The 26,605-nt window shown below is 54.3% G+C and overlaps 9 protein-coding genes across 9 annotated transcripts; 6 read left to right on the top strand and 3 right to left on the bottom strand.

Moving 5' to 3' along the window:
* Positions 1-2,995: 2,995 nt before the first annotated feature.
* On the top strand, positions 2,996-4,683 carry CC84DRAFT_1176374 (pisatin demethylase; the record flags this gene model as incomplete). Its single annotated transcript, XM_018180217.1, has 3 exons — positions 2,996-3,301; positions 3,358-4,524; positions 4,579-4,683. The coding sequence occupies 3 exons, from the start codon at positions 2,996-2,998 to the stop codon at positions 4,681-4,683; spliced, it is 1,578 nt and encodes a 525-aa protein (XP_018036727.1).
* A 2,689-nt stretch (positions 4,684-7,372) lies between these two features.
* CC84DRAFT_1164642 (uncharacterized protein) lies at positions 7,373-7,880 on the top strand. Its single transcript, XM_018178529.1, has one exon. It carries the CDS (start codon positions 7,378-7,380, stop codon positions 7,738-7,740), a length of 363 nt encoding a protein of 120 aa, XP_018036726.1. The 5' UTR covers positions 7,373-7,377; the 3' UTR covers positions 7,741-7,880.
* A 371-nt stretch (positions 7,881-8,251) lies between these two features.
* On the top strand, positions 8,252-11,467 carry CC84DRAFT_1120220 (uncharacterized protein). The gene is made up of 3 exons (XM_018175573.1): positions 8,252-8,654; positions 8,701-9,303; positions 9,410-11,467. Exons 1-3 carry the CDS (start codon positions 8,358-8,360, stop codon positions 11,441-11,443), a joined length of 2,934 nt encoding a protein of 977 aa, XP_018036725.1. The 5' UTR covers positions 8,252-8,357; the 3' UTR covers positions 11,444-11,467.
* Positions 11,468-11,928: 461 nt separating this feature from the next.
* On the top strand, positions 11,929-12,378 carry CC84DRAFT_1217588 (uncharacterized protein; the record flags this gene model as incomplete). The annotated part of the gene is made up of 1 exon (XM_018182910.1): positions 11,929-12,378. The coding sequence occupies one exon, from the start codon at positions 11,929-11,931 to the stop codon at positions 12,376-12,378; it is 450 nt and encodes a 149-aa protein (XP_018036724.1).
* A 770-nt stretch (positions 12,379-13,148) lies between these two features.
* On the top strand, positions 13,149-14,003 carry CC84DRAFT_1217587 (uncharacterized protein; the record flags this gene model as incomplete). The annotated part of the gene is made up of 2 exons (XM_018182909.1): positions 13,149-13,475; positions 13,788-14,003. 2 exons carry the CDS (start codon positions 13,149-13,151, stop codon positions 14,001-14,003), a joined length of 543 nt encoding a protein of 180 aa, XP_018036723.1.
* A 554-nt stretch (positions 14,004-14,557) lies between these two features.
* On the bottom strand, positions 14,558-16,434 carry CC84DRAFT_1164640 (FAD/NAD(P)-binding domain-containing protein). Its single transcript, XM_018178528.1, has one exon. The coding sequence runs from the start codon at positions 16,022-16,024 to the stop codon at positions 14,738-14,740; it is 1,287 nt and encodes a 428-aa protein (XP_018036722.1). The 5' UTR covers positions 16,025-16,434; the 3' UTR covers positions 14,558-14,737.
* Positions 16,435-16,847: 413 nt separating this feature from the next.
* On the bottom strand, positions 16,848-18,399 carry CC84DRAFT_1164639 (uncharacterized protein). The gene has a single exon (XM_018178527.1). The coding sequence runs from the start codon at positions 18,324-18,326 to the stop codon at positions 16,992-16,994; it is 1,335 nt and encodes a 444-aa protein (XP_018036721.1). The 5' UTR covers positions 18,327-18,399; the 3' UTR covers positions 16,848-16,991.
* Positions 18,400-18,842: 443 nt separating this feature from the next.
* On the top strand, positions 18,843-22,191 carry CC84DRAFT_1176368 (uncharacterized protein; the record flags this gene model as incomplete). Its single annotated transcript, XM_018180216.1, has 4 exons — positions 18,843-18,912; positions 18,962-19,357; positions 19,437-19,581; positions 19,836-22,191. 4 exons carry the CDS (start codon positions 18,843-18,845, stop codon positions 22,189-22,191), a joined length of 2,967 nt encoding a protein of 988 aa, XP_018036720.1.
* Positions 22,192-22,978: 787 nt separating this feature from the next.
* Positions 22,979-26,603, bottom strand: CC84DRAFT_1164637 (uncharacterized protein). The gene is made up of 5 exons (XM_018178526.1): positions 26,195-26,603; positions 26,013-26,140; positions 25,080-25,962; positions 23,872-25,029; positions 22,979-23,824 (listed from the first exon to the last, which is right to left on the bottom strand). Exons 1-5 carry the CDS (start codon positions 26,375-26,377, stop codon positions 23,444-23,446), a joined length of 2,733 nt encoding a protein of 910 aa, XP_018036719.1. The 5' UTR covers positions 26,378-26,603; the 3' UTR covers positions 22,979-23,443.
* Between the last annotated feature and the right edge of the window lie 2 nt (positions 26,604-26,605).

Raw genomic sequence — 26,605 nt, 5'->3', positions numbered from 1 at the left:
TCGCGAGTAGCTTCGGCGCGTGCTGAAGCAAGATTTACATCCTGCTCCCCTATCTCTCACGGCCATGACGAGGAAGCCCACGCGCTCGACGCCATGTGAATTCCTTCGACGTCGCTGCACGTGCTGTAAACGTGGCGCCACGCTGTGGCAGTGCGAGGCGGTATTCTGTGGCGGACCAAGGCGATCATTCTCGGCGTCGCCTTTACCGAAGTCGCCTGTCTCCGACCTCTACACACAGTCATCGCCTGTTTGGGTCGGAGTGCCCACATCTTCCCAGAGCCTCGTGCCGGCCGAGACTCCACTTGACGCGCAGATATGGCGTGGGAAGTGAGGCTCACATAGAGCATCTAGAGCTGCTGGGTGTTTCAACGCTTGCCCTCTCCTTTTGCGCTGCCGTCGTGAGTGGAACAGAGTATCCTCCACTGAGGCACACGAATGCGATTGCGCAAGCGTCCAAGAAAGCCGACCCCGGATTAACCTATCAATGACCCATAGCAGCGGTGCTATCGATAGCAACCCACGTCTGCTCTGTTTCAAAATCTGCAATGGCGACGCCGAAACCTCCGAGTCGGATCTGGCTTACTGCGCCTCACAGGCGACAGTAGACGAGGGTTTACCTTCGCTTCCGCGCCGGTTGAGGCGGTAGAATTTCGACACTTTTGTCTTGGTCCTTCGCTTGCTTCGCTGGGTAGAAAGTCCCCGTTATTCTGCACGGTTCATCGCGCATCTTGCGCATGAAGCAGAAAATAGCCCTTACCGTATACGGCGAGATCTGGTGGCTTTCAGCTTGATCAGGGTGCGACTCGACTCAGGCTGCCGCTGTCGTATGGCCGGATAGACGGCTAACTGCGGCGAATTCCAACTCCTACAACTGGGCTCCCAAGATCCGCACATCTCATAATCCTATGTCTCCTCGTCCGCAAGTTAGATACGCGCCAGCTGCCAGCTGCAAAGACTGACGTGACGTTTACCTTCGTTTCAGAATCTGCTGGTCGGGGTCATGGCTGCATACGCGGCTGCAAGCTGCATGCGCTTCGACGTGTGTCGCGGTGACTCATCCATCTATTGCGAAAGACCAACTTTGAAGTGGACTGTGGAGCATTGAGGGCCCAGCCATCTCAGATGGGCTGTGGACATCACTCCCAGCCCGCTCGCTTTGCGCTTTCTTCCCAGCCGCGCCCGCATATTCTTGTTTGATGCTTCCTGCATGTTTGTCTCACAGCTGTCCAATGTTATCGTCTTCCGTAAGCCTCGGGTTGGGCATTGAGCCGCCGTGGAAGGAATGATCACGAGTACGTAGTCCGATCCCCAGCTTTGACCATCGGACACGATAGTTTCTCTCGCCGGAAACGCCACTGTGCGAGAATCTGGGGAAGTCGGACAGGCTCGCAAAAGTCCCGCAGATCTCGTTTTCACGGTCGCATCATCACCTTCGCCCTCGTATGCTCTTGTCCAGTCGAGGCATCTTCACTTGCATGAAGCTCGGCTCAGGTTTCGATGATGTCGGCGCTTCAGGCGCAGTATCAGGTCAGCATAGTCGCCGAAGCCGCTCCTCTGATGTCGTTGTCTGGTTGCTGTCAACTGCTGCCATTTGACAGAGTTTCAATATTCGTATTATCTGCTGATTATCCTAGACGCGATTTACGAACGCAGCTCGTCCTAGGTCAAACATTCAGCTAGCATATCGTCTTGCATTGTACCGGTGTCTGATTTTTGGTGGACACGAGCGATAGAAGCTGTTGGAAACAAGCTGAGAGAGGAGGTTATAGCGCGTGTTGGGCCATGCCCGAGCGAAGCAGCGTCCATCATCCATTGGAAGGCGCCACATACATTTATCGTACGCCATTCAAGTCAATCTGAGCTGGAATCAAGGTTTGAATCTTTCTTTCCCGTGCTGGTGAATACCTCCCAGAAGATAGCTTCTGGGATCCAAAGGTGCGATCACCGTAATAGGCAACCGTTAACAGGTACCCTAGACGCTGATCACAACGTCAACACACAGCAACTTTTGCAATTATATATATCCTTTTTACTCAAGCTGAATCTTTGACGAGAAACCCTTATGATTGCGACAGCTCAGCTTGCTGTTATCAATTCTGGCTGGTTTCCCTCTACATCTGGACAAGTATGCGTTCATTCACGCGCTCTTCGGCCTGTATAAGTCGATGAGTAACTACCTCATCTGATACACGGAGCAGAAGTCTACGTTTTGCCGTCACTGACAACGAAATACCATCTGCTCGATGCGATCAAGGACTGGGTACTCACAAGGGCGACAGTTGACGTAACGTAGACACTGCTCCCTAGCAAGTCGCTCCGTATCGCGGAATGGCTTAACCGTTGGGGCTCGGCAATTGGCCGTATTGGGACCGTCTCTCAACTGCCGACCAGCTCTAAGACCTCGACCAACTCCTATCGCTCGTGCGCAGCTTAGCCGCTGAATCGGCAGTTCATTCTGCTCAAACAATCTCTTTGTAAATGACCGAGCGTGCCATCGGCCGACGCAGGGTTGATGGACTGCGATAGGCGTACTGCATTACACAAACCCGGGAAACGTCAGATGTAAACTTAGGATCAGCGCCATCTATATGAGAAGTTCAAGATGAGAAGCACAATTCAGATCGCGCAATGCCAGATTGTTGCGATGGCAGAGGAGCGCGGCGTGGGATCGTGGTTCCCGCCCCCGCGTTGCCCGTAGTTCGCAGGCCAAGTACCCCATGCCCCGTGAGGGGATGGTGGCTTTTTCTCCGCTGATCTGATACTGCACTACGAGCGTTGCTCAACTGCCGACTCGCATCATCACGTTTCCAACGTGGCACGGCTGCCATGCTAATCCCCGTGCGATCATGGGCGACTTTGGTACATCCACGGCAATCATGGCTGCAGAGCACGGCTGCTGCACCCTCATAAACGGCCCGCCGCACCAAGTAGATATGAAAGCTAAGCCGTCCCTTCGTTGATTGCATCCTCGATTCAATTCAACATTATAGCCACAATGCTGCTCAACGGAGTGTTGCCGCTGCTAGCACAGTACTGGCCAATTGTCTTGGTCTCGCTCACCCTCGGATGGCTGCTGAACAATAAATTCTGGAAAGGTTTGAATCGGTATCCGGGTCCCCGGTTGGCAGGTTACACAAACTGGTGGAGGTTCTGGGACGTGTGGGGAAGGCAGCACCATTGGACCATCATCAAGCTACATCGCGAGCATGGAGATGTGGTGAGATTGGGGCCCAACGTCTTGTCCTTCGCAGACCCAAGGGCCATCAAGGTCATCTATGGATTGAACAAGGGTATGGTCAAGGTATGCTTGCTTACGCCCTGCTGTTGCTCGACCGATCAGTCTCTGACATTGTATAGTCCGACTTCTATCCTGTCCAGAATGCCGTTTCCAAGGGTCAACGGCTTCAGTCACTATTCTCTACTGTGGACGAGGATTACCATGCGAGGTACCGTCGTTGTGTTAACAGTGCGTTTGCGATGAGTTCGCTCGTCAACTATGAGCCGTTGGTCAGCTCGACTGTCGGCGTGTTCCTTGACAAGACGCAAGAGATGTACGCAAGCACCGGGAAGAGTTGCAACTTCAGCCAGTGGCTACAGTACTTCGCTTTCGATGTCATCGGAGATCTGACATGGAGCAAGAGACTGGGTTTCGTCGAAGAGGACAGGGACGTTGACGGCATAATTGCTTTCCTGCAGCACTTCTTGAGCTATGCAGGCCCTATCGGCCAAATGCCCATCCTCGACCTGTTTCTAGAAAAGAACCCCATCTCCCTCTTCTTCCAGCGTATCGGCCTCAGCAAGACCGTCTTCCCCGTCACCCTCTTCGCGCAAACCCGCTCCAACGAGCGCTTCTCCGAAATCCAGAAGATTAAAGCCCATGGCCTCCCCGAAGACCAGCCCAACCCCCGGGGTGTGGACCTTCTCTCCAAGTTCGCCCAAGCCGCCCACGACCACCCCGAATTCATGGACGACACGCGCATCCTCTCCTCCTGCACCTCCATGGTCTTCGCCGGCTCCGAAACAACCGCAATCTCCCTTTCAAGCGTCTTCTACTTCCTGCTCAAGCACCCCACTGTGTACACCAAGCTGATGCAAGAGCTGGACGACGCTGTCGTGAACGGCACCATCGAGCCCCGGGAGGATAAAACCGTCTCGTGGGCCGAGTCCCAGAAGCTACCCTACCTCGACGCCGTCATCCAGGAGTCGTTCCGCATGCATCCCGCCGCGGGCCTGATTCTCGAGCGCATCGTCCCGCCGCAGGGCATGGATATCCTCGGCGACTTCATCCCCGGTGGTACCATCGTTGGCTGCAACCCCTGGGCTCTGCACCGCCGGCCGGAGATTTTTGGCGCGGACGTCGATGCCTTCAGGCCTGAGCGATGGACCGAGGCGCCGCCGCATAAGCTCAAGGAGATGAAGGCGACTATGTTCCAGTTTGGCGCTGGAGCGAGGACATGTATTGGGAAGAACGTCAGTCTGTTGGAGGTGTATAAGCTGGTGCCGAGTTTCCTGAGGAGGTTTGAGGTAAGTTTCTTTCCATACGGCGTGTCGTAGACATGTGGACTAATGGCGTTCCAGATTGAGCTCGAGCGACCCGATGCCGAGTGGAAGACGCACAATGCATGGTTCGTGCGTCAGATGGATTTCAACACGCGGTTCAGACCCAGGAAGACCAAGGCGTGAGTGGGATGGAGATTGTAGCCAGAGCAAGACATGGGATTTAGTCAGCGATTTAGCGTCTCATAGCATGAACCTTTCCTACACATATCGAGTACCAGTCCTTTGACGCAATGTGGCCATGATCGTTCGTGGATTTTGTTTACGCATTTACCTTTGAAGTGTCGAAGCTTCAACTAAGCATCCCTTGGACCTGTAGCGACTACGAAGAAAAGTTGGAGGATGCATGACACAGGGTGAATGCAATTTTCACGTTTTTCGACCAGCCTAGCATCAGATCTTGTATATCCATATTCTATCATACTAAGCTATTCAATTTGCCCAATGCGTTCTGCGATGACACCTTGTGGACTAGTAGACTGGTGACATAGCAGACGTTGGCGAATCCTCTATCACAAACAGGAATAAACGATGTTTCTCGAGATGTGACCTCCTCGAGACTTAAATGAGGAACGCGCGTTCCTCGCTGCCGTCGAACATGCGATCCTCTACAGTCTTTCGTCGGCTTCTTGCGGCCAAGCATCTTGCTGGGATTGTAGGCGATGGATTATGATACATCCGCATTGCCGTACACTTGCAAAACGCGTGGGCAAACGTAGCAACAGTCGAACTCGGCGTGTCCCCAATCGGCACCTAATTTTCACAGACTCACCCCTTCCAAATGTGTTTTACACCGTGGACTTCAGGCCAGGGCATATCGCTCCGCCGGCCGGCACTTTGAGTGACGAGAGGTAGGAAGTTGGCGGGTGCTATGGCCCATGCCCACAGGGCTCAAGTGTATACAAAGGGTACTCCGCACAGCTGCCACAAAACCCTCGCGCATTTCGTCTTCGACCTTGAGTGGCTTTCGTAAGTCGACAACAGCTTGCCCATATATCAGCCTTGCGGAAGTCATAGACTAGAAACCCCGAGAAGTCGTAGCACATTTTCACCTGCGGTGCTCCCAAACAATATCAACCTCGCGACCATCCCGACGACCCCGACGACCCCGACGACCACGACTCTCCGGCGTAAACGTATTCTGCTTGTCGAAATGGGCCTCCGAAGCTGGTTTCGCTCCTCCGCGAAGCAGAAGCTGGCCAGTATCCCGCTGAGCAAGCTCGACATCGCCGCCGCTCTCAAGGAGAACGTAAAAGCCAACGCATCAATTTCAGCGATCACAGCCCGCGCACATACGGCCACTGCTTCCATCGATAAAAAGTCAGCAGACAGTAAGGCATCACCTCCAGCTGACAAGGCCCATTTTGAGTCCGTGGCTCCAGCTCGTCTAGGCCCGCACCTATTCAATTATAGCGCTTCTCCTTCGGCGGAGACGCAGATTGCAACAGGCAATGCGATACGGTCGGCTGATGTGTCGCCGGATGATGGCAGCGAATGGAGCTTCGTCATCATCGACGGAAACGACGAAGAGAGTAAGGTTACCCATCCGTTGAACGAGGCGCATATTGACTCAACTTCCACAGCTGCTCTAGATCCGCCGCGCCGCCTCAACTCCAGCGTTGACCTTTCAGAAGAGGAGCAAACCGCAAATTGCAATGCGATGCCGACGGCTGATATATTGCCTGACGATGGCACCGACACGTCACACCCTCTCAGCTACAGCGGCGCTACTTTGGTGGAGCCACAAACAGTAGGCAGTAATATAGCGCCTTTGGAGGACCTTTTCCTCGACAGAGGCAGCGTGTGGAGCTTCGAGATTAACGATGAGGAATACGTTGCGAAACATGCACTGGTTGCGTCGAACGAGGTGCCTACTGCTCCTGTAGTCTCTGCTCCTACGGGCGCAACTCTCCCTGAATACAAACACGTTGACAAGAATGTCGGTGACGCCGAAGGTGTCGTTGGAGACGCGGAAGAGGCTGCCCAAGAGCATGAGGCTGACGGCCAACCTCGTCGCTCCGATGATACCTCTACAGCGGACGGCAAGCGCGTTACCGACAACGATGCCCTCTTGCTACCACGCGTTGAACATTACCCAGAGTCCCCAGGTCGAGTTGTAAAGGAGCCGGTAGAGTTCGACGACGAAGAGATACCATTGAAAGATGATGCCGATACCTTCATTATCCCGATGCTAGACTACCCCTCCGAGCGAAACGGTGCATTACAGGACGAATTGGCTGCAGCGGTCCGAACGCCTGTGGTTGCTGCAGCGCTGGTTGCTGGGGCTGCGAAACGAATGGCTGAGGACCTGCTGGCACCACGTACGTTGAAGCGCGTGTTCATGGATATGAAGGGGACTTTGGCGGATGGTGTCGTCAATTGCTTGAACACCGCAACAGCGGGCTACGATGTCTCAGAGATTGCGGCCCGCATAGTCGAGCCCATTGTCAATATTAGAGACAAGATGCCCACGCAAGAGAATACAGATAAGCTAGTAGACCAGGCCGCTGATAAAGCCCAGGCAATGCTCCGGATGCGCAAGGTGCGCTGGTTCATGAAGATAGATCCCTTGGATGCCAGCGGCATGGCTGACATGGTAGATGCACACCGCGTCTTCGCTCATGAAATGTGCTTAGGGGCGCTGCAAGCGTTGGTCGATGACGGCATCTGCCTCAAGTGGCAGATTCATGGGGACCCGCCGATATTGAAGTGTCGATATGTACTTGAGCAGGCTTTGGTAAGAACTCTCGGCGATATTCAAACAAAGTCGAGACTGACCGAGCGGCACAGGCGACTTTCTACCTCCAACATAAACAGAACATGCAGCCGGAAGATCTCATGGCCGCGATACCCTCCTGGTTTATCGATAAGAAGAATGGCTGCTTCATCCTGAAGCTGTTCGCCACGTGGAACGTATACGACGATCCTGACGTTGGATCGCGCAGCGAGTTCCTCGCGACAAACTTTACGCTACCAGAAACACTCTGCAAGATGTCGACTGCGACTGTTTGTGCTGACTTGTCTCCTATGGCCAAGAAAGAGGACGACGGCAAATCTGATCATGGGCTTGAGGATGGCAATGTTGTCTTGCAGGATGTTGAAGTCAGCGATCATACCGATGAAGATGAAGATGATGGGGTGGTCTGGCTGGATGATGAGGACAGCGAAGGAGACGTCGAGTGACGGCCTTCCTTTTCCGCGTCGCCACAACAATCGTTCATAAGGCCTTCGCACCACCTACGACACTGGAACTACTGCACATGTCTACCCCGGCTCCCATGCTCTTCACAATCACTCCAGCAGCGCATAGGATCATCTTCCCCATGTTGTTTGGGACTACTAGCGGCACGGTATAGACCGGACCATAAATAGAGAAAAGTGATTTTGTTGGCGAGATTGAATCTGATGCGGCTTTGTGTGATGATGATCCCGTGGTCTGCTCCCACCTGCATCTGGTATGTATCCTCCTCGTACAGCATCCACCTGAATAAGCTTGTGACGGCACGCAGCTGATGGGATGACGAAATGAAGGCATTCTCCTTTCCTCGCTGGTCGTGACATGAGCAGTTGAGACGTGAAGTAGCTGTAGTGGGGTCGCCAACGCGGATCCTGGGTTGCGGCTCTGCGCCAAGTCGCACTGACGCGACGCGTGTGCAGGGGTCTTTGTTTGGGGACGGACCTCCGCTCCTTCCAGCCGGTGATCTCATTGTTTACCGACCGACTTGGACATTTCACACCACCCGAATGCACAAGGGACATGCACTCCGGCTACGCTTACGACCGCTAGTCCCTCTACGCCAATGCATGCGGCCGTCTCCTCGGTAGCGGACCATGCGCGCAGGAACCACCACATCGTCGTCCCGCTGCTCTTCGTCGTCCTCGCTGCAACCGCAAACGTCCACGCTCCTGTGCAGCACCAGCTGCTCATAACCTCCGTGTCATGGCTCGCCGTATGCATGGCCACGCTCTTTTGGGCCGGCGCCAGAAGAACACACGGACCCAAGAGAAGGACAAGTTGGCTGGCAGGTGGCTTCCTGGCCCTGTCACAGATATGCGAAAGGGCAGCATGCGACAAGGAGGGCATGTGGTCGACGAAGGTACATTTGGTGCAGGCTGTAGATGAAAGATACTGACAGGGCCTAGGGACTGCTTCCCTTGCTAGTTGTCCTTTTGTCTGAGATCGACGTGCTCCCAGCGCACCTTGCATTGCCAACCCATGCTTCACCGACCAGCCCTTCCAAAGAAAGCGCACCTACCACAGAACAGCACATCCAATCGCCGTCTTTCCGACTGCTCTCCATAGCCACACTCTCTGCGAGCCTCGTCCTGTCTACAGGCTTCACTGCATCCCCCACGTTCGCCCTCGGTGTCAGCAGCGTTATATTCGCTGCCGTCGGCTTTGTGCTGTTCGACCAAGCTTTAAGGACGCCGAGCGACGGCGGAACCTTTCACAAGTCACCACAGATTACCGCTGACGGCAGTCTCTCACGTGCTGGCACAAGCGATGGACCTACCAAGAAACAGCAGCTCGCTGTGCTGAGAGATCTAGCTTTAGTCATGGCCTTAGCTTGCGGTCTGGCTGCTTACCTGATGGAGCCACGGATAACTTCCTCCACCATCTCGTGGGAGCCTGTCTACCGGTTTGGAGGTGGTTCGGTGAAGACGGTCCGGCATTACAAAACAGTAAAGCTTGTTCTGGTCCTCATTCTTGTCAATGTTCTTGTCAACGGCATGACCTTTCTCATAGTACGTCTACCTATCTCTCGTCTTTGGTAGAAGCAGCCACCCCCTTCTCTTACATCCCGTCCCAGATATCGCTGTTTTTGACACTTTTGCTAATTATTACCCTTAGCTCTCGCGTCAAAGCGTTGTACATACTTCTTGCCTTTACGTTTTCGCATGCATCTGCTCTAGGTTGCGCTTGAGTGCCACTATTTTTGGTGTCTGGCTCACGTTTGTTTACGGTGTCTCGGCTCTCACCTTTCTCAATAGTAGTTCTCCATCTTCTTCGATCATCGATATGCGAAACTCTGTACGACTTAGGCGAGCTCTGCTTTGTGTTACGGCGTTATCGGTTGCTTTCTTTTTCCTACATGATACCCTCACGGCGCGATATGGCCTCCCCCAGGGCCATTTGACCCCTCTTCATACGTCCTCGCCTGTGTCTCCTTATGGCCCAGTTCAGATCGACATGACCAAAGGACACCCCGCTGCACAGTTGATCGAATCTGCCGAGAAAGACTTCAGAGATCTACTCAGGAAGCAATCAAAAACCCTAAAAGAAGCAGTAGTGGAGTATCGAAGACGCAACGGGATCGCACCACCGCCACATTTCGACAAATGGTATGAGTTCGCCACTCGGAATGGTGTAGTGCTCATTGATGAGTTTGACACCATTACGGATTCACTACTCCCATATTGGAGCTTAAAGCCTTCCACAATTCGGTCGCGGATCAGGAACGCCCTTGGCAATGAAGATAGTGCACTGATCGCTATCCTCATACGAGATGGCAGCATAGCCAAAGCAGAAGGTGATCCTGAATGGCAGCGAAATGCTACCGCAGGAATGCTGGAGAAGTTCGTGCAGTACCTCCCCGACATGGATCTGGGTTTCAACATCCACGACGAACCACGGGTTGTAGTGCCAAACGATCATCTCTCAGCAATGGTGGCGAAGGCGCAAAAGGTGTTGTCCACTCTCGCGAAAAACAATCTTCCCAAGAATAGCTTCTCTGAGCGCCCATCAGATGTCAATAACGGGCATCGAATTGAAGAAGTGAGCTACAGTCGCTTCAATAGGTTCGCCCACCAGCAGACATGGACTCACTCACGCCTGTCCTGCCCGGCGCAGAGTCAAGCGCAACAGTTCGAGGATCAGGTTCCAGACAACCTGACCGCATACGCCGCTGGTCCGTTGAACTACGTTCTGAATCAATCTGCGTTCACAGACATCTGCAACTCGCCATCTTTTTCGGGATCATACGGTTTCTTCGAGCGCCCGAATTCCTTCAGCATTGTTCATGAACTCACACCTATCTTCTCGCAATCGAAAATCTCAAGCTTTCAGGATATATTGTACCCAAGCCCGTGGTACTGGTTTGGCAAGGTGGGCTACGACGACTGGCACGACACGAAGTGGGAGAACAAAACGAATAGTCTCTACTGGCGCGGCTCCACTACTGGTGGATTCAGTCGAAAAGGTGGTTGGCGTCGCCAGCATCGCCAGCGCATCGTTCGTCGCCTCAACGCACTCGACAAAGCAAACATTTCTGTTCCTGCTCACAGCGCGGAAGATACATCTCCAGCACTAGCGCACGAAGTGCAAGAAGTCGATCGCACGCTCTACAGGTCCCTTGTCGACGTCAAATTCAGTCATATAGGTCAGTGCGATCCTGGAGACTGCGATGCGCAGAGGGAATTCTTCTTTGTGGCCGAGCACGCTGATGGCCAGGATGCCTGGTACTACAAGCACCTCCTCGACATGGACGGTAACGCTTTCTCCGGTCGTTTCTACTCGTTCCTCAAGTCCCGTAGCTTGACGTACAAGATGGCGGTGTTCCGCGAGTGGCACAACGAGTGGCTCAAGCCATGGGTACACTATATTCCGTTCAGCCTCATCGGAGACGAGCACTTGGATCTAGTGCGGTGGTTTTCCGGCGAGGATGTCAGGAAAGGAGAAAGCGAGGCCAACAAGGAAGCCAACAAGGGTGGCAACGGCGACAGCTTGGGCGAAAAGAAAGCGAGAGAGATTGCGGAGAGAAGTACGCAGTGGTCAGGCAAGGCGCTGCGCAATGTCGATTTTGAAGCGTGGATGTTCCGGCTGCTGCTTGAGTATGGGCGGGTCATTGATGATGATAGGGAGAATATCGGGTATCCGGGGCCTTGAATGCAATCGTTGCATCGACAGGCGTTTTGAGGTGTAATAGGGATTTGGGTGGGTAAACTAGAAGATGTTAATGATTGAACGATATTTGACGCAAGCTTCCGCTATCAGCTACAATTCTGAGTCTGCGCAGGCATCGAGATATGTGCTCTACAAACGTATTCCTCATGTTTGGAGCAGTCTGTCGCGTCTTTCGTACCTTTTTCTTGGGTAGGTGTATAAACTTAAGACGCAGGGTTCGAAACATTGACGAAGGCGCATCCTGCTAGTCAAAACTCCCTAACCTTCAATACCAACGTCCTCGATAACGTTCCTCGATGGGAACTCATCTCGAGGACACGCTGATTTCCGCGGCCGTACTCCAATTCGCCCAAGCACCCGAGACTCATGCACATACCCCACCTTGGCAAGGACGGAGTTACACGAGATGCAAAAATGGGACGCGGTGACTAGGCATGTGGCAGTCGCGATACAGGTGTCGTACGACCATGCGCGGTATAAAGACGCCAGTTCCTGCACAGGGAGATATGGAACTTTCTTCGCTCGTCTTCAACTTTGAGACCTCATACACGATGGACGATGACACTTCCTGCAATATCATGGAATTCGGGTCACTTCAGAAAATTATCAAGCGGAAGACTGATTTAGATCTTGTCCCGGTTCCTTTGCCGAGTATGAGAGAAGTGATAAACGGTGAGTCCGGGAGCTGGCTTGCAAACACTTCCTGGAACACGCGGTTCGAAACACTTGACAGACTTCTCAAGCGAAAAGCCTATGCAGATCTTGTTGCCGACTCCATTGCTGGGCATAGGAAAGATGACAAGGCCAGGGTCAAGGATGGCGGTGAGCACGAAATTGCTTGTGCACATAAAGAGCTTGGGAGTCTTTGGAGCGGCCAGCCGGCGGAAGTGAAGTTCAGTATCCTTGGATACTTTTAAAAACCTCCATGACGAACCCCAGCAACCCAAGAGGCCGACTTGTGTTATGCCATGGATGGACAAGCTGGAGCTCGAGTATCACATGAAGAACGAACTCACACAATACTTCTCCGAGACATTTGAATTTGCGCGTAAGATCGACATTGAACAACCACATTTGAGTGACCAGAACGTGTTGCTCGTGGCCACTTTCGAAGAGATTCATCAGGTGCCTTTCTCGCTATAGTTTCTCCTCTATGTGTATTTGCCGTTGTTACAAACGGTTTCCAGCTCCTGAACTTAGCTCAGTGCGGGAAAGTCGCCTGCCCAGTTAATTCTGGGTCTTGCATCCAGAACTTCTGTTTTCAGAGTGTGCCTTGTAAACCCATCACCACCTGCGTGTTTCTTCTCAGTTTTCGTACCGGGACAAGGTCTCAGGACCAGGACCAGGACTCTTGACTTGTAGCCCAGACTAATGCCCACACATTTCCGGGATAGGCAGGATGTGTAGGTATATGTCGTATTGTGTATGTATGGTGATCTATGGAATGCCAGCTCCCGCCAGACCCCTGCCGGGCGTTGCTGCCACATCAGGTGCAAGTCCAAACACGTGACCGTGACCTGGAAAGTGCTTCACCAACGCCGAGGTGGTTATTTCTTGAACCGTGCGTTCTACGCGGCAGTTGCTTTTATAGTAGAATAAAGCGTAACTTCCCCAAACAGCAGACACAACGACTTTGATCAACTCGACGCTTCACTGGCAGCACATGGGCGGCTGCTGCTCGATCGCCATGGCTAGCGAGGACATCTCGTCGCTGAAGGACTACGACTCCTTGGCCCACAAGTTGAAGCGCTACTCGACCGCATTGGTTGATGAGGATACATCGTTCTTGCGGGGCTATAACTCCCTGCCGGATGAGTTGAAGCTCAAAATCTTTGGCTACGCCCTTTGTAAGGATGCGTCAATCGACCAGAGGACTGCCCAAGGTCTCCTCGACGGCTCCGATCGTCGCGAGTCGTCAACATATTACTTTATGTTGACGGGTCTCACAATTGACGATCGCGACCAGTCGCTCTTTAGCACTCAGCCCTCTTCTCGCGAAAGTTCAAGGATGCTGGTAAGTTTTTGTGACGATTTTAGGACCGTAGGTATCGTGCAATGGAAAATATTGAAGGTTCACTAAAGTTGTATTACTGTGATTCTAACTGAACTATATAGCCATAGTGAGGCGATCGTCATGGGAGTTGGCTTATTCAGAGTTTCCTAATTCAGTAGCTGAATTATAACGATTGTCGCGATCCTCAGGAGTCCATGAGAACTCGGTCCGAATAGGATCGATAGTAACGTAGATTGAACTGCGACAGTTTTAATATTGAACGCCCAGTTTACATAACACTGCTGATACGGCTGCGCAACAGAAATCGCAAAGGAAGCCTTCTTCGCAAGCAACACCTTCCTTGTCGATATTTGCAGCAGCGACCAATCTGGGGCCATGATCCCGCCTGCGCTCTACCGCCGCTTCGTCCGCAGCCTCCACCTCTACATCCTCCCCTTGAACGTTGCGTTGGAGATGCTATCAACCTTCCGCATCAACACTGTGTTCGTGGATGTTCGCAACCTCGCCTTCAGCGTCAACTTCCGGTAGAAATGGTCTTGCAAGGAATGTTCCTGTCCTCAAGATGCCGCAGCCATTTACCGCATGTACGAGGCACGAAGCGATTGCATGCGCTGCCAGCTCCCGTATCTTGAAGACTTATTGAAAGCGGATCTCGTGGCGGTGACAAAAGTTGGAAGTGGAGTTCATCCGGGTCTCCTTCCCAATGTTATACGCAAGCAAATGCCAGGCGTTACTGCAGAAGAAGTGGATGCCAACCTTGACGAGGCACAAAACAAGGTGTTCGCCCTGCTTGGCCTCGCGAACGCTGGAGTCGGTCTTGATGAGCCATTGTAGGAGTGGGCCGACAGCCATGTCGTCGAGGATAATAGCAAGCGAAGCGTCTGGGGCAGCGGGCGTTATACCCCGTGCAATCACAGGAGTCAAAAGATTCGTGATTGAACATCGCCCGACAGGTCTCCTCAGTTGGTGTTCTTGATATCTAAGGAAGGTAAGCGTTCCTCATCACTGGCCAGGTATATATCTTTGTCTTCAAAAAATTTCGCATGAAGGCGGACTGGTTTGTGAGAATAGTGTTAGATATGGAGCAATCAGGCGGACATGTTTACCTTAGCCCAGCCATGGATGAATAGGTAGTGATAGCAAAATCAAAGACCTGAGTATGAGCGGGATATCTAGTGAGTTACAAACAACTAAATTGATATGATGTGACCTCCTTGCACACCTTGCTCTTGAACAACAGCCATGCCCGACGCAACTCCTCTCTACCACCCATACTCCGGCAACTTCCACTCCTCCTTCTCATTCCTGTTCATAATCCACGTCACCAAATCCTGCAACCTCAATGCTGCAAACAGCCCCACTACAGTATGAAGCACCCAATTGCCCCACGCAGTCTGCGGATTCGCGAGCTGCGGCAACAACGCAAAGTCCAAATTCTGCGTCTTTACATACGGCCTGTACACACTCTCGTAGCTCTGCAACGCTTGCGGCACCTGCTCCGAGGACGCGATCTTGGACAGCTCGCCCGCAATGCAGTACGCGCCGGCCATCGCCAGACTCGTCCCGACGCCCATGGTCGCGAACGCCGCATCGCCGAGCGTCACACACCGGCCCTTGGCCCACTGCGGCGTCCGCACCTGGCACCAGTGCGTCATGTAGAAGTCGTCTGTTGCGTCGAGCCCGTCCATGAAGCGCTTCATCTGCCACGTGCACACGGAGCTCTCGAAGCGCTGGCGCAGATACTGCTTCTGCTGAGCGACATCCGCGTGCAAGATGGCCTCGAGATCCGGGTTGGGCTCCTTCTTCGCGTTGCAGATGCTCAGGTACACGCCCATGGTCTTCCCGTTGCGGTGCGGGCGCAGGTGGATGGCGAGGCCCGGCGGGAAGGTGGCCCAGTGCCAGAGCTGGTCGTCGCCGGGGATGCGCGGGATGGAGTAGAAGCCGATATAGAGGCCAGAGGGGCGGATGTGGCTGGCGTTGTCTTCTTTGCCAAAGATGAAGCCTCGCGTGGGCGAGCCGATGCCGTCGGCCGCCACGACGACGTCGTAGCGCTGGTCCTCGAGCTTGCCACGGGCGAACTGGACGTCGACGCCTGTGCCGTCTGCGCGGTCTTCCATCGATTTGATGGTCTCGCCGTAGACAACTTGGACATGGGCACCCTTCTCTTTTGACTCCTTGATGCCGTCCAGTAGCAGTTCGGTCAGCTCGCCGCGGAGAATCTCGTACTCGCTCGTCGCGCTCTGGGCTTTGGCGTCGCCTGAGGCAGGGAGAATTGCCATAGTCTTGCCCTTGCTGTTCTTGAAGGCGAGGCCTTTTTCTGTGGTATGTCTGGCTTTGATCTCCTGTTCCCAACCAAGCTTCTTAATCATGTCAACAGCAGGCCCACGGATATCGATAGACTGGCCTGTTATGCGCGGTACTGGAGAGCGCTCGATGAGTGTGATAATCAGTTGCATTTTGAACCCAGGCTGGCGAGCCAGCACGAGGGCCAGCGAGGCCCCAGCTACGCCCGCACCGGATATGAGAATGTTCAATGGTCGTTCAGACATTCCAGTCACCTCCAAAAGGTCTTTGTGTAGGTAGTGTCTGACTGAAGGACCATCGACGTGTATTTATCAACTATCTACAGCTTGTATGAATCTTCTAACCTCCGATCGGTTCAAACTAACCGCCGAGCTTCAGCCTAGACACCCTTCCAAGGCCCGAGCACTGGTGTAATAAGGTCCGCTCCCCAGCTTCGCACTTTGTCGCTTGTCCAGTTGTTAGCTCGGGGCCTGGAGCCACAAAATGCGAGGGCATGTCACCAGCGTCCGGTGACATCATTCACTAGTCGCGTGTATCGACGGCGTGTCGAATATCGTGGGCGCCTGGAGCAGACCCGTGCCCCTCGGGCCCAAAGGACGACCGTGCAGCAGGGTTTGCGAGTGCTATGTTACACTTGGTGTACACGCGTGGCTTGATCTGGACCGCGCGAAGAAGAATCGGAATCGGCGCGGCTCGAGAGGTGAACGCGGCGGGCCGATCGCCCGACTACCTATCCTGGTAAGATTGCTGGGAGCTCATTGGTTATCGGTCAATTTTGGCCGTCTTCAAGTCAAGTCACGACAAGACCAAGACGAGGATCTTCCGTGCGTTGTGAGAGTAAGGGAAATGTTGCTGAGCTTCTGCTGCCGACACAGGAAGACCCACCTATCAGCCATACCGCTACTGTCAAGCAGCTCATTCTGCTGCGCTGTCTGGCCAGCGGCAGTCTTGTTTGAGAGAAAGGTTGTGTGGGTACTAAGTAACAATTCCACGAACAAATTTCCTATTCAAAGCATGCCTCCGAAGCAATAACACTGCAGTAGGTAGATGCGTGACTAGTGGTTCCCAACAAAGTAGGTCTTCCATTCAAAAAGATTCAAGGTCAGATGTGAGCTCATCAGCATCCTGTGTACGGCGAGCTCGGAGGTGGGTATTTCAGTACAAAGACTATAGTACAATGATTCCAGGTCGCTCTCTCGATGTGAATATGTCCTACAACACTCTGCCCTCCACTGTGCCGACGGGCCGCTCGGTAATACCAATGCATCCATCTACAATGTTTTTCCTCGCCGCTTCTGAACTCACGTTCTGACCGCTAAGGTAGAGCTGCCAGACAAGTCTGCTGACCCTCTCGTCCTGCACGCTTCCCAGCTTGGTCGTCTCACCCATCTTCTCCCCCTTTTTCGTGTTGATGGTAGGCTGATACCATACACCGAGTTCTCCGTTTTTACCGCGCGTCAGTGTCAGAACACTGCCTTTAGGGGCCTTGCCCTTTCCCTGGAAGAGGCCCTTGAACTCCTTCATCGCGAGCCCGAAACTCTCATCTCCAAACTCGCCCTCCTCCACTGGCTTTGGCAAGGAGATCTGCCTGTTCTCCGTGGCTTGCTGGCGGAGGAGATCGGCCTGTCGCTTTCGCACTTCGTCTGTGCGCGAGGCGATGCCGCGCATCCATCCGTCCCTGAGATGTGCAAAGTCTGTGCCGCGTGTTGGTACGACACGGAATGCCATGTCGACCGCATCGACGCCCTTTCTCGCTAGAATCGCGTCCCAGATCTCTGTGCTCCTTTGTGGGTCCAACAGAGCATTCCTCAGGTCTTCTTTTTCGCCAGGGATCAGAGCCGAGGCGGTAGGGTTGACCGTGTTGATAAGGTGGTTTTGCAGGATATGCAGATCTGAGCTGCGCACATACAGACCAACGACGTAGACCTGGACTCGCAGGAAGGAGACTTTTCGGATACCTAGGCCGAGTAGTTGATATTCTGCTTCGCTTTCGACGGCTTCGGGCCCAGTGGGAACGGGCAGCGTAATCGTCTTGGGAAAGTACGGCACGTACGATGTGCCGGTCTCGACCAACTCTACGGTGTCTACATCTGTGGCCATGGGGTGTTCAGCGTCCACAGGCGCGGCGATGACTTTATCTCCTGGGGCTATCACAACTTTCTTGCCCTGAAACTCATCGACTGCAGCGCGGGGTGAGTCGGTCTGTGTCGGCCGTGGAGTGATGAGGTCTAGGACGCCTCTGCTTTCTTTCTTCTCTTTCTGGTCATCCTGGTTTTGTTCTTCTGGTGGTGGCAGGTCCCAGAAGCGCACAAGGATCATTGGCGCAATCATTGACAGCGCAGCGCCCAGTGCAAGCCAGTTCCGCCTTCGTTTGAGCTGCGCCAGGCGCAGTGCCTCAGCGCGGTGCACGGAGACATATTCAAGGTCGGAAAGGTATTCTCGCTGGGGCTTCGATTGTTGAGCTAGACGACGGAGCTGTGGGCGGGGCGTAGGCGAATTGAGACACCTAAAGAGTGGGCGGCGGGCCGTGAGGCGTACGGCTGTCATGGTGTTCTGTTGCGGCGATGGGCTGGCCGCATAGGTAGAGGTGGAATGATGGACGTCTTGACTAGCGGGCAATGATGTCGGCGCCAAGGGCGGAGTTTAGCACGGAACGCGTCCAGTCGCGTTGACCGCGCAGTGCCCCACATTCAAGTGATTCACTACTCTGCCAGGTCCAATATTCACACAATGGCAGCCTTGTCGCGGAAACGGAGAGCGGTGAGCAAGAGAAATCCTTATGGTGTTTTGGACTGATCACCGTAGCCCATAGCGGACGACGACGACGAACCTACTCCCACGCAACGGCGGCAAACGCAGGTCGTCGACGACGATGAAGTAGACGAAGCAGAGCAGGACCATGGCAGCGGAAGCATTGCACAGTTGTCCAAGAATCTGGTTCGATATGCACTTTCCTGCGAATTTTCCCGAACGCCCATAAAGCGGCAGGATGTAGCTCAGAAGGTGCTTGGGTCGCATTCGCGAGCATTCAAAGAGGTCTTTGCGGCCGCAAACACACATCTCATGGATGTATTTGGCATGAGGATGGTGGAGCTACCCAACAGAGAGAAAGTCACATTACGCCAGAAGCGCGGTGCGTTCACTGGGTTACTTTATTCCACGTCCGATCTGACGATTACCAGCGGCCGCAGGCTCAGAATCACAAGCCAAGAACAGCAACATCTGGGTATTGCAGAACATCCTCCCCGAAAAGTATCGTAGCCTCCCTGTCATGGGTCCTGGCATGGCGCCGGCGCTCGAAGACAACGACCCCGACCTGCCCGACCTGGAGAGCGCGTACATTGGTCTATACAGCACTGTCATCTCCCTGATATTGCTGTCCGGCGGCACGCTGTCCGAGGGAAAGCTCGATCGGTTCATGAAGCGCATGAATGCCGCAGACACGACACCAATCGATACTACAGACAAAGCCCTCGCGCGCATGGCCAAGGACGGTTACATTGTGAAGGTCAAAGAAACACAGGGCGGGGAGGAGCTTGTGGATTATATAGTGGGACCGCGTGGAAAGGTCGAGGTGGGTAAACATGGCGTGGCGAATTTCGTGCGCACGGTATATGGCGATAATGTCGAGGATCTAGAAGAACGGCTAACGCGTAGTCTTGGGCTCGCCGAGGACGGTGAAGCGGATGTTGTGGACGGCGAGCCTGTTGCTGCGCCTGTGCAGAACATCGAGCGGCGTTCGGGAAGACAATGACGACGTGGACGGGACTCAGACGACGACTAGGCGTGATGCGAACGACGGGTGAGGGTTGCCAGTCGAGATAGGGAGCGTCGCAGTCGAAGATGCGCCACACGTGTGTGCCGACATGCAGGTAGTACAGGATACACCATGAGATACCCAGGCATTTGTCAGCGTGCTGCGATGCCACCAACATGGGCGTGGGGACATGCCGTGAGCGTGAGGTCAACTAGCCGCTGTCGCTGTGAGCGGCGCCGCCCTCGGTCCCACCGCCAAGTCGTAGCTCAGCTACCAGCCCATCATTGACCCAGATTCAGTTTCCTCTCCAACCGTCGCCGTTGCACCTTTTCACCTCGCGTCCGCACACGCTGCCTCTGCCCTTCCTCGCGCTCCATGACCAATTCCGACCATGGTCTTCGCGTCGTAGACACCGGCACCATGAGCAGCATCGACTCCCTCCTCAACTCAGACGCCAAACAGGGCGACCAGCAGACGCGCACCGAGCACTCGATCGCGCCTACCACTTACGACGCCGCCGACGCACTTGCAGCCCTGGCAACACTGGGCAGCGGCCAGCAGTACATCTCGCGCGAGCTCCCATCGCCAACCGCCTTTACACACGCACCGCGCCGCAGCAGCAGCTTTAGCTCCCACGCAGCACCCGTCGAGCCCTCGCCGCCCATCGAGCAGCCCCAGGCGCACTCCCCAACACTCGAGCAGTACCATCACGGGTCCAATTCGCCCGAAGCACAGCGTCGCCAATCTTTAGCACTGGCTCGCTCATCGCCCGCGCCCGTTCTGGCGCCCATTCAGAACCTTTCAACTAGCCTGCAGGACCAGATAAGCGAACCGCCAGTCTCACATGGCCACGACGCCTCGCAGGTGGTGTCGCCACCGTCAAATCCCGGTGAGAGCGCGGGTCGCGATGAAACGCAAATTCGCGGACCGGCCTTTGTACGCGACGAGCCGACAACATCCCAGATCCGCGTGCCCGGGTCACCACACGATACAAATGATCCGCCTGCATTGACGCGTGAGGCCTCTGCGCCGCAAGAGGGTCTGTCTTCCGCCGTTCCCACGCAGTCAGTAGAGCATCGGCAGTCCATCACATCGGAGAATGTGGACCCCGATACGCTGAAGGCCATTGAGATAGCAAAACAAAGCGACTTGGGCCTACGCGCAAAACGGAATGCCAGCGTCGCCGAGAGCGTGACCTCGCCCACCGAGCAGTCAAAACCTGCACCGTCCAAGAAACGCCCTGCACCGTCCGGTGCATCGGGGATCAAGAAGAAGGGCACTGCAACAGCAAAAAAGCCGCCGTCCAAGAAAAGAAGGCTCGATACTGAAGGAGATGGGTACGCGCGATCAGTCACACCCTCTTCGAAGACTGCGAAGAGCAAGAGTGGCAAGAAGGGCTCACAAACAGGCACACCGGTTGCAGGATCATCGCCGGCGCCCGATCATTCCTCCCAAGTACACCCTACCGATGATGAGGGCGAGTCGTCCGATAACGAATTGTACTGCATATGCAGGAAGCCAGACAACCACAGGTGGATGATAGCCTGCGACGGCGGCTGTGACGACTGGTTCCACGGCGGTTGTGTCGACATGGAGCAGGCAGACGAAGAACTAGTGGACAGATTCATCTGTCCGTCATGCCAAGAGAAGGGCCGGGGGCAGACAACTTGGAAACCCATGTGCCGACGCGACGGCTGCCGCAAGCCTGCGCGTACTGCTAAAGGGAAAGAGAGTAAATACTGCTCGGAAGAATGCGGAACCATTTTCATGAGCGAGCAAGTACAACGAACGGCGGGCGCCAAGGCACCAAAAAAGAAGGGCAAGAAAAAGAGCGGTAAGAACGGGGAAGAACCTACCTCAGACGATGACCAAGAACCGACTCCCCTCGGCGGGGTTCTGCGTGCGAAAGACCTCAAGGCTCTCATCGACCAAGCAAAGGACATCCAAGCCTTCAAGGGTCTCGGTGCCGGCGTTCTCTCACCTCCACGGACGGCGTCACCTACTAAAGGCTCCTTCGACGGCGTCAATGGCGCACGGCCCGCAGACGACGGTCTCGCTCTTACAGCCGGCGAAACCGAACGCCTCAACGCCCTCCACAAGGAGAAATCCCAACTCAAAGATCGCCTTGAGGTCCTGAAAGACCGTGAAAAGTTCGTCAGCATGGTCAAGGACCAGGTAGCCCGCATCGCCGAGCGCGAAAAAATGAAAGCAAAAGAACTCTGCGGCTACGACTCGCGTCTTTCGTGGTCAGACGCGGAGTTTCTCATCTGGCGAAATAGCAGGATAGGCAAGGCGAGCTTCAAGTTCATGACGCTTGCGCCGTCGTCGGATCAGCTTGCTGAGATCCCTCCTGCCAACAGCGAGGACACCGATATGCCGATGTCCGACGAGCAAGCAGCCGCGTCCGAGTCTATATGTCTCAAGAAGCGCTGCCAGAAGCACGCGCAGTGGCAGAAGCAAAATCTCCAAGATGCGCGGTTCGAAGAGGTGGAGATTGCCGAGTCTATCCGGGAGTGCGAGAAGGACGAAAAAAGCGTGCGTGAGCGCGCGCTTCGTCGAGGCACGAAGGACAAGATGGCGAGGGAGCTCCGAGTTGGCGATGCAGACAACGGCGAGCGGAACGCAGAGGGGTGGGTCGAGGTGGTCAAGTCATAACACAGCGCGGAGAGAGGGACACAGCCCATGTTTACTGGACGCGTCTTGGAGAGGCTCGGATGGATGCGCGTTCTAATTGGACTGGACTGAAGTTGATTATACCCCCGTCCGAGGCGTTGGGCACGGCTCTCCGACGTCTGGGACTTTTGCTTTGGTATGCCTCGCGCTATCATTGTCATTGTCATTGTCATTGATAAAAGTAGTTAAGCTCTTCTTGTACTGCATGGTTTGCATTCTTTTGTGACTTTTTGAGGGAAGGGCTTGGGTACAAAGCATTTAATGAATGGACTGGTAGGGTGATCAGGGGTTCGCTGCTCAAGCAATTTTCGCCAATTTGGCTCGGTGACATGGTGTAAAGGAGTTAGTGCCGTGCGCGGAAGGTATGACTTCTGACGCGTACGCCGTTGTATCGCTGCTGATTATAGCCTCGGACGTCATTTGTGCCGCTGCGGGCATCACACGTCTTCGACGACTCATGAAGGCTCCCTCTCGCTACAAGGCTTGCTACTCTATACAGGTTTAATAGTTGGCTCGCCATATGGTTTAGTAGTCACAATATCGAGCGCTTATCTCGATCTTGGGTCAGGCGAGGTTGCTTCACCGACCAAAGATTTACGGCGCAGCCATGCCGAGATACAATCAAGCGGGAATCTCAGCTGCGTCGTAGCCGGCTCCCCCGGCTGCTCTTTTTATTTAATATACAATCAAGGTCCTACACTCAAATTAAAAAAGTCTGCTCTATTAGGCTACATGAATCTATGTACGGCGCCCTCGTTGCCCTGAGCCGCTTTCACCTCTTACCAAAAGCAGGACAGAAGTCCCAAAAGAGACAGCATGGGGAATCAAACGCCCACTCAAAAAAGAACACACGGTCAACCCTTCCTCCGGCCTAAAGATCAGATCAGCACCAACTCGAGCAGCAGACTACCAGTTCGTACGACCAACTACTCTCAGATTGTACGAGCCATACCTGCACCGTTCAACTACAACAGAGACGCCTCTGGACAAGATGAACGAAGACCAAGCGATAAAAGACTTCAGTATTCATACAGCTCCATCAAAACTAACAGAGCAAAGTACCTTCTTACCCAAACGTAACGTCGTGAACAAATACACATATGCCTGCACCGTGCCTCGGCCTTCCCTTGTTCCCCCAACAACCTAACCTTTGCAATATACATTGACGATTACACAGCAAGGCATTCGATCCCTGCCAAACGCCTTTCCATTACCCTCAATCATGATTACCCTCTCACTGCCCCCCATTCATCGCATTCCCATTAAATCCACTCGTCCCATGACCCCCATTATCACCCCCAAAATCAGGCAGCACACCATTCATGCTAATCCCCTCTTCGTACCCGCCCGTGAAGCCGCCCGTGCCCGTCATATCCGCCCAGTCCCACTCGAGCGTCATGGGCATCTTCCACAGGTCCTGCGGCACATTGTTGAACGTCTGGTCGAAGGTGGTGCCCATGGACATGACGCCGTCCATGGAGGTCATGGGCATGTGTGCGGGGTGGGACGAGGTTTGCGGGAGCATGGAGGTGGCGAGGGAGGGGGAGAAGTTGGCAGAAAGGTGGGAGGGTTGTTGGAGGTTAGCGTGGGAGAAGTTAGGTGAGAAGGGGAAGGGCTGGGTGGAATTAGCATGTGCTCATGAGAAAGGAGGGAGAGACGTACCTCGCTAAAGCCGTGGAAATCCGGGTTGAATATCATGGTTTGATCCTGCTGTGGGTTTGGCTGCGGGCTTGGGTTCTGGGGCGGTGATTGCGGTCCGTTACGGCTGGTGGAAAGTAGTTCGCGTTCGGTGGCAGCGATCTCGGCATCCTGTTCACTGTCGCCTTGTTTGCGCTTTCGTCTTGATGCATGCTCGCGGTCCGCTTTGTCGAGCACGATCGCGGCTATGCGCTCGAACTCGGTACACACACTCAGCATGCGCTTCACGCTTCCGTTGCCTTGCTCGTTCTTGAGTAAGCTGAGGAAGCTGACAACAAGCTTCATGAGCTTGAGATCCGATCTTGAGCGCGTATCTTGAGGATTCTGCAAGATATTTGCGAAGAGAGTGACGAGCGCCGTGACAGGGAAGTAGATAATGAGCCAGACACAGGACTGGTCACCTTTGGGGATGTATTTGAGGAGATGTATTGATGCTCGTGCCGCCTGTACGCAGAGCTGGGCCGACATAAAGACACGAGGGTTTAGTGGCCGAGCATTAAGGCCTTGGATAGCGAAATTGGAGAGACGACTTGTCCAGTAGCCGTGATGGACACTCATACGATGGATGGTGGTCAGACAGTTGTAGTAACCCAGATGAAGCACAGCAACGTGGAGTATGAGGGGCGTATGCGAAGCTTTGATGTCGTGCTCCGGCCTGTATTCAAGCGGTATCTCATCTTTCCATGTCTCTAGCTCTTTGTCGAGTTCGCCAATAGTGTTGAGAAGTTCTCCATCGGTCTGTTTTGTAGCTTTCACTGAGTATAATCGCTTGTATACGTGACTCTGAATGATGGAGAAGGTGCACATCAGGCGGAACAGATTCATCTTGCCTTTGCCATCGGCTAGTGGAATGTTGCCGATATTATCTGGAGGGTCTTCGCTGGGAAGCTCAACATTCATGTCATCGTCATCTTGGATTGGTGGTCGACCAGATCGTAGGCATATGTCCCTGTCCAACATATAAGCTATCCAGAACACTCGCTTTCGTTGCTCGACTTCGGACGTATTCAAGTTGAAGGCTGACCCCTTCTTGTGCAGCCCAATACTATGCGATAGTCGGATAGCAGCTGCTACGAAGAAATATGTTGGTTGGGGATTGGGCGTGCCAAGCAGAAATAGACCCTGTCAAGGTTAGTCACGTGAGCACATTGACCCGACGGTGGCTAGCTTACAATCCCGAGCAGTGCTTGGACACTAAGAAGGTCAGTGTTGCGCATCGTCAGTTCCACTTGTACGCTCATAGCGTTCTTAAGATACTGCCATGCCTTCTCATCTTCCTCTTGCGGTACCAGATTGCTCATGACCCTCAGGCGATGCGCAAAGGCCAATGCGACGTTCAAGCTAGCCCACCACCCTGAACCCTCGTACGGGTCTTTCGAATAGTGCTTGTCGACCAAGTGCATGAATGTGGGCTCGTGGAACAGGGGAAACATGCAGTTGAAATTTTCAAAGTAGTCTTTTAGTAGAGAAAGCGCTTCGGCCTTGGGCGGAAGTTGGCGGTAGACTCGCCGCTTGAAGATGTCCTGGAACACGTCGGGTCGCCATTGTATCCACTTGTTGTCCTCTATTGCGGCTGTCGATATCATATCCTGGAACGAGTCGTCTCCAGTCTTGTCGTTGACCCATTGTATGCCCTTTGGTGAAAAGATGGAAAAGCCGGAGGATGATCCAATGTAGCGCGTCTCACCGCAATTGTTCGTGACGAGCGAGCACATCATCTCTGCGAGCGCATCTTCGTCCTTCTCGGTCTTGCTTCCGTTCTGCTGCTCCGGCTCGGGCTCTGGCGACGCTGTGCCACTTCGTGGGCTCGGAAGACCCGGCTGTGTGGCAGGTGTTCCATCCGGCTGCTCCGCTGATGCGTGCACCGAAGATGCTCTTCTTTCGTGCGGACTTGGTACCTTTGGTGTCCCGCCCTGTCTAGCTCGGTCTGCTAGCCGTTTCTCCAAGGTAGCCAGATCGGTGCTACCATCATCGTCGTCGGGGAGCACGCCCGACAGGCGCATTAGCGACTCCATGCGAGCAAGTCGGTTCTCGAGGCCCTCGATGTATTTGGCGCTGTGTGTGTCAGCCATGGGCCGTTCCTTCCCTTCCGGCGTGGTCCATACCCTTTCGGCGGCTGGCGCTTCTTCTCCACCTGCGTGAAGATGCACTCGGTCTTATAGTTCAAGCAGTGGGTGCAGGCGGGCATCTTGCCGTCGCATTTGATTTTCTTCTTGCGGCACATGTCGCATGCCTGTGTGAATCAGCACTCGCTTCCAGCGGTCGCTCCTGTCTGTGCAGCGCGTACCCGTGCGATCCTGCGCCTCTTGGGGTCGCCCTGGTCGTGGCCGTCGTCCAAGTCGTCGGCGGAGAACATGCTTGCAGCCAATCCTGCGGGGATGGGCGAGCCATTTGCAGTCATGCTCCCAAAGATGCGCGGCGGGGGGTTCATGAGCGGCGGCCCGCCGTAGAAGCCGTTGGTCTGATCCATGGCGGACATCTATCGCGAATGCAGGCGCGGAATGGGTGCGGCGTATCTGTCAATTGGGGGGCCTGCGCGGGCAGCTGTGGAGTTTTGATAGCAGAGTGTAGAGGGCTTGTCCAGGCCTGAAACGCAGCCGATGTGCAGCGGCCGGGGACGTGACTCTCAACGGCACCCGGCGTTAAGGACGATGCGCGCGATGTCGTCCGACGGTCCCGCTGTGCTTCGTAAGGTGAG

Source organism: Paraphaeosphaeria sporulosa (genome assembly GCF_001642045.1).
Source record: "Paraphaeosphaeria sporulosa strain AP3s5-JAC2a unplaced genomic scaffold CC84scaffold_5, whole genome shotgun sequence".
Lineage (NCBI taxonomy): Eukaryota > Fungi > Ascomycota > Dothideomycetes > Pleosporales > Didymosphaeriaceae > Paraphaeosphaeria > Paraphaeosphaeria sporulosa.
The sequence above is the reverse complement of the archived record's forward strand: the minus strand, read 5'-3'. Positions and strand labels throughout refer to the sequence as shown.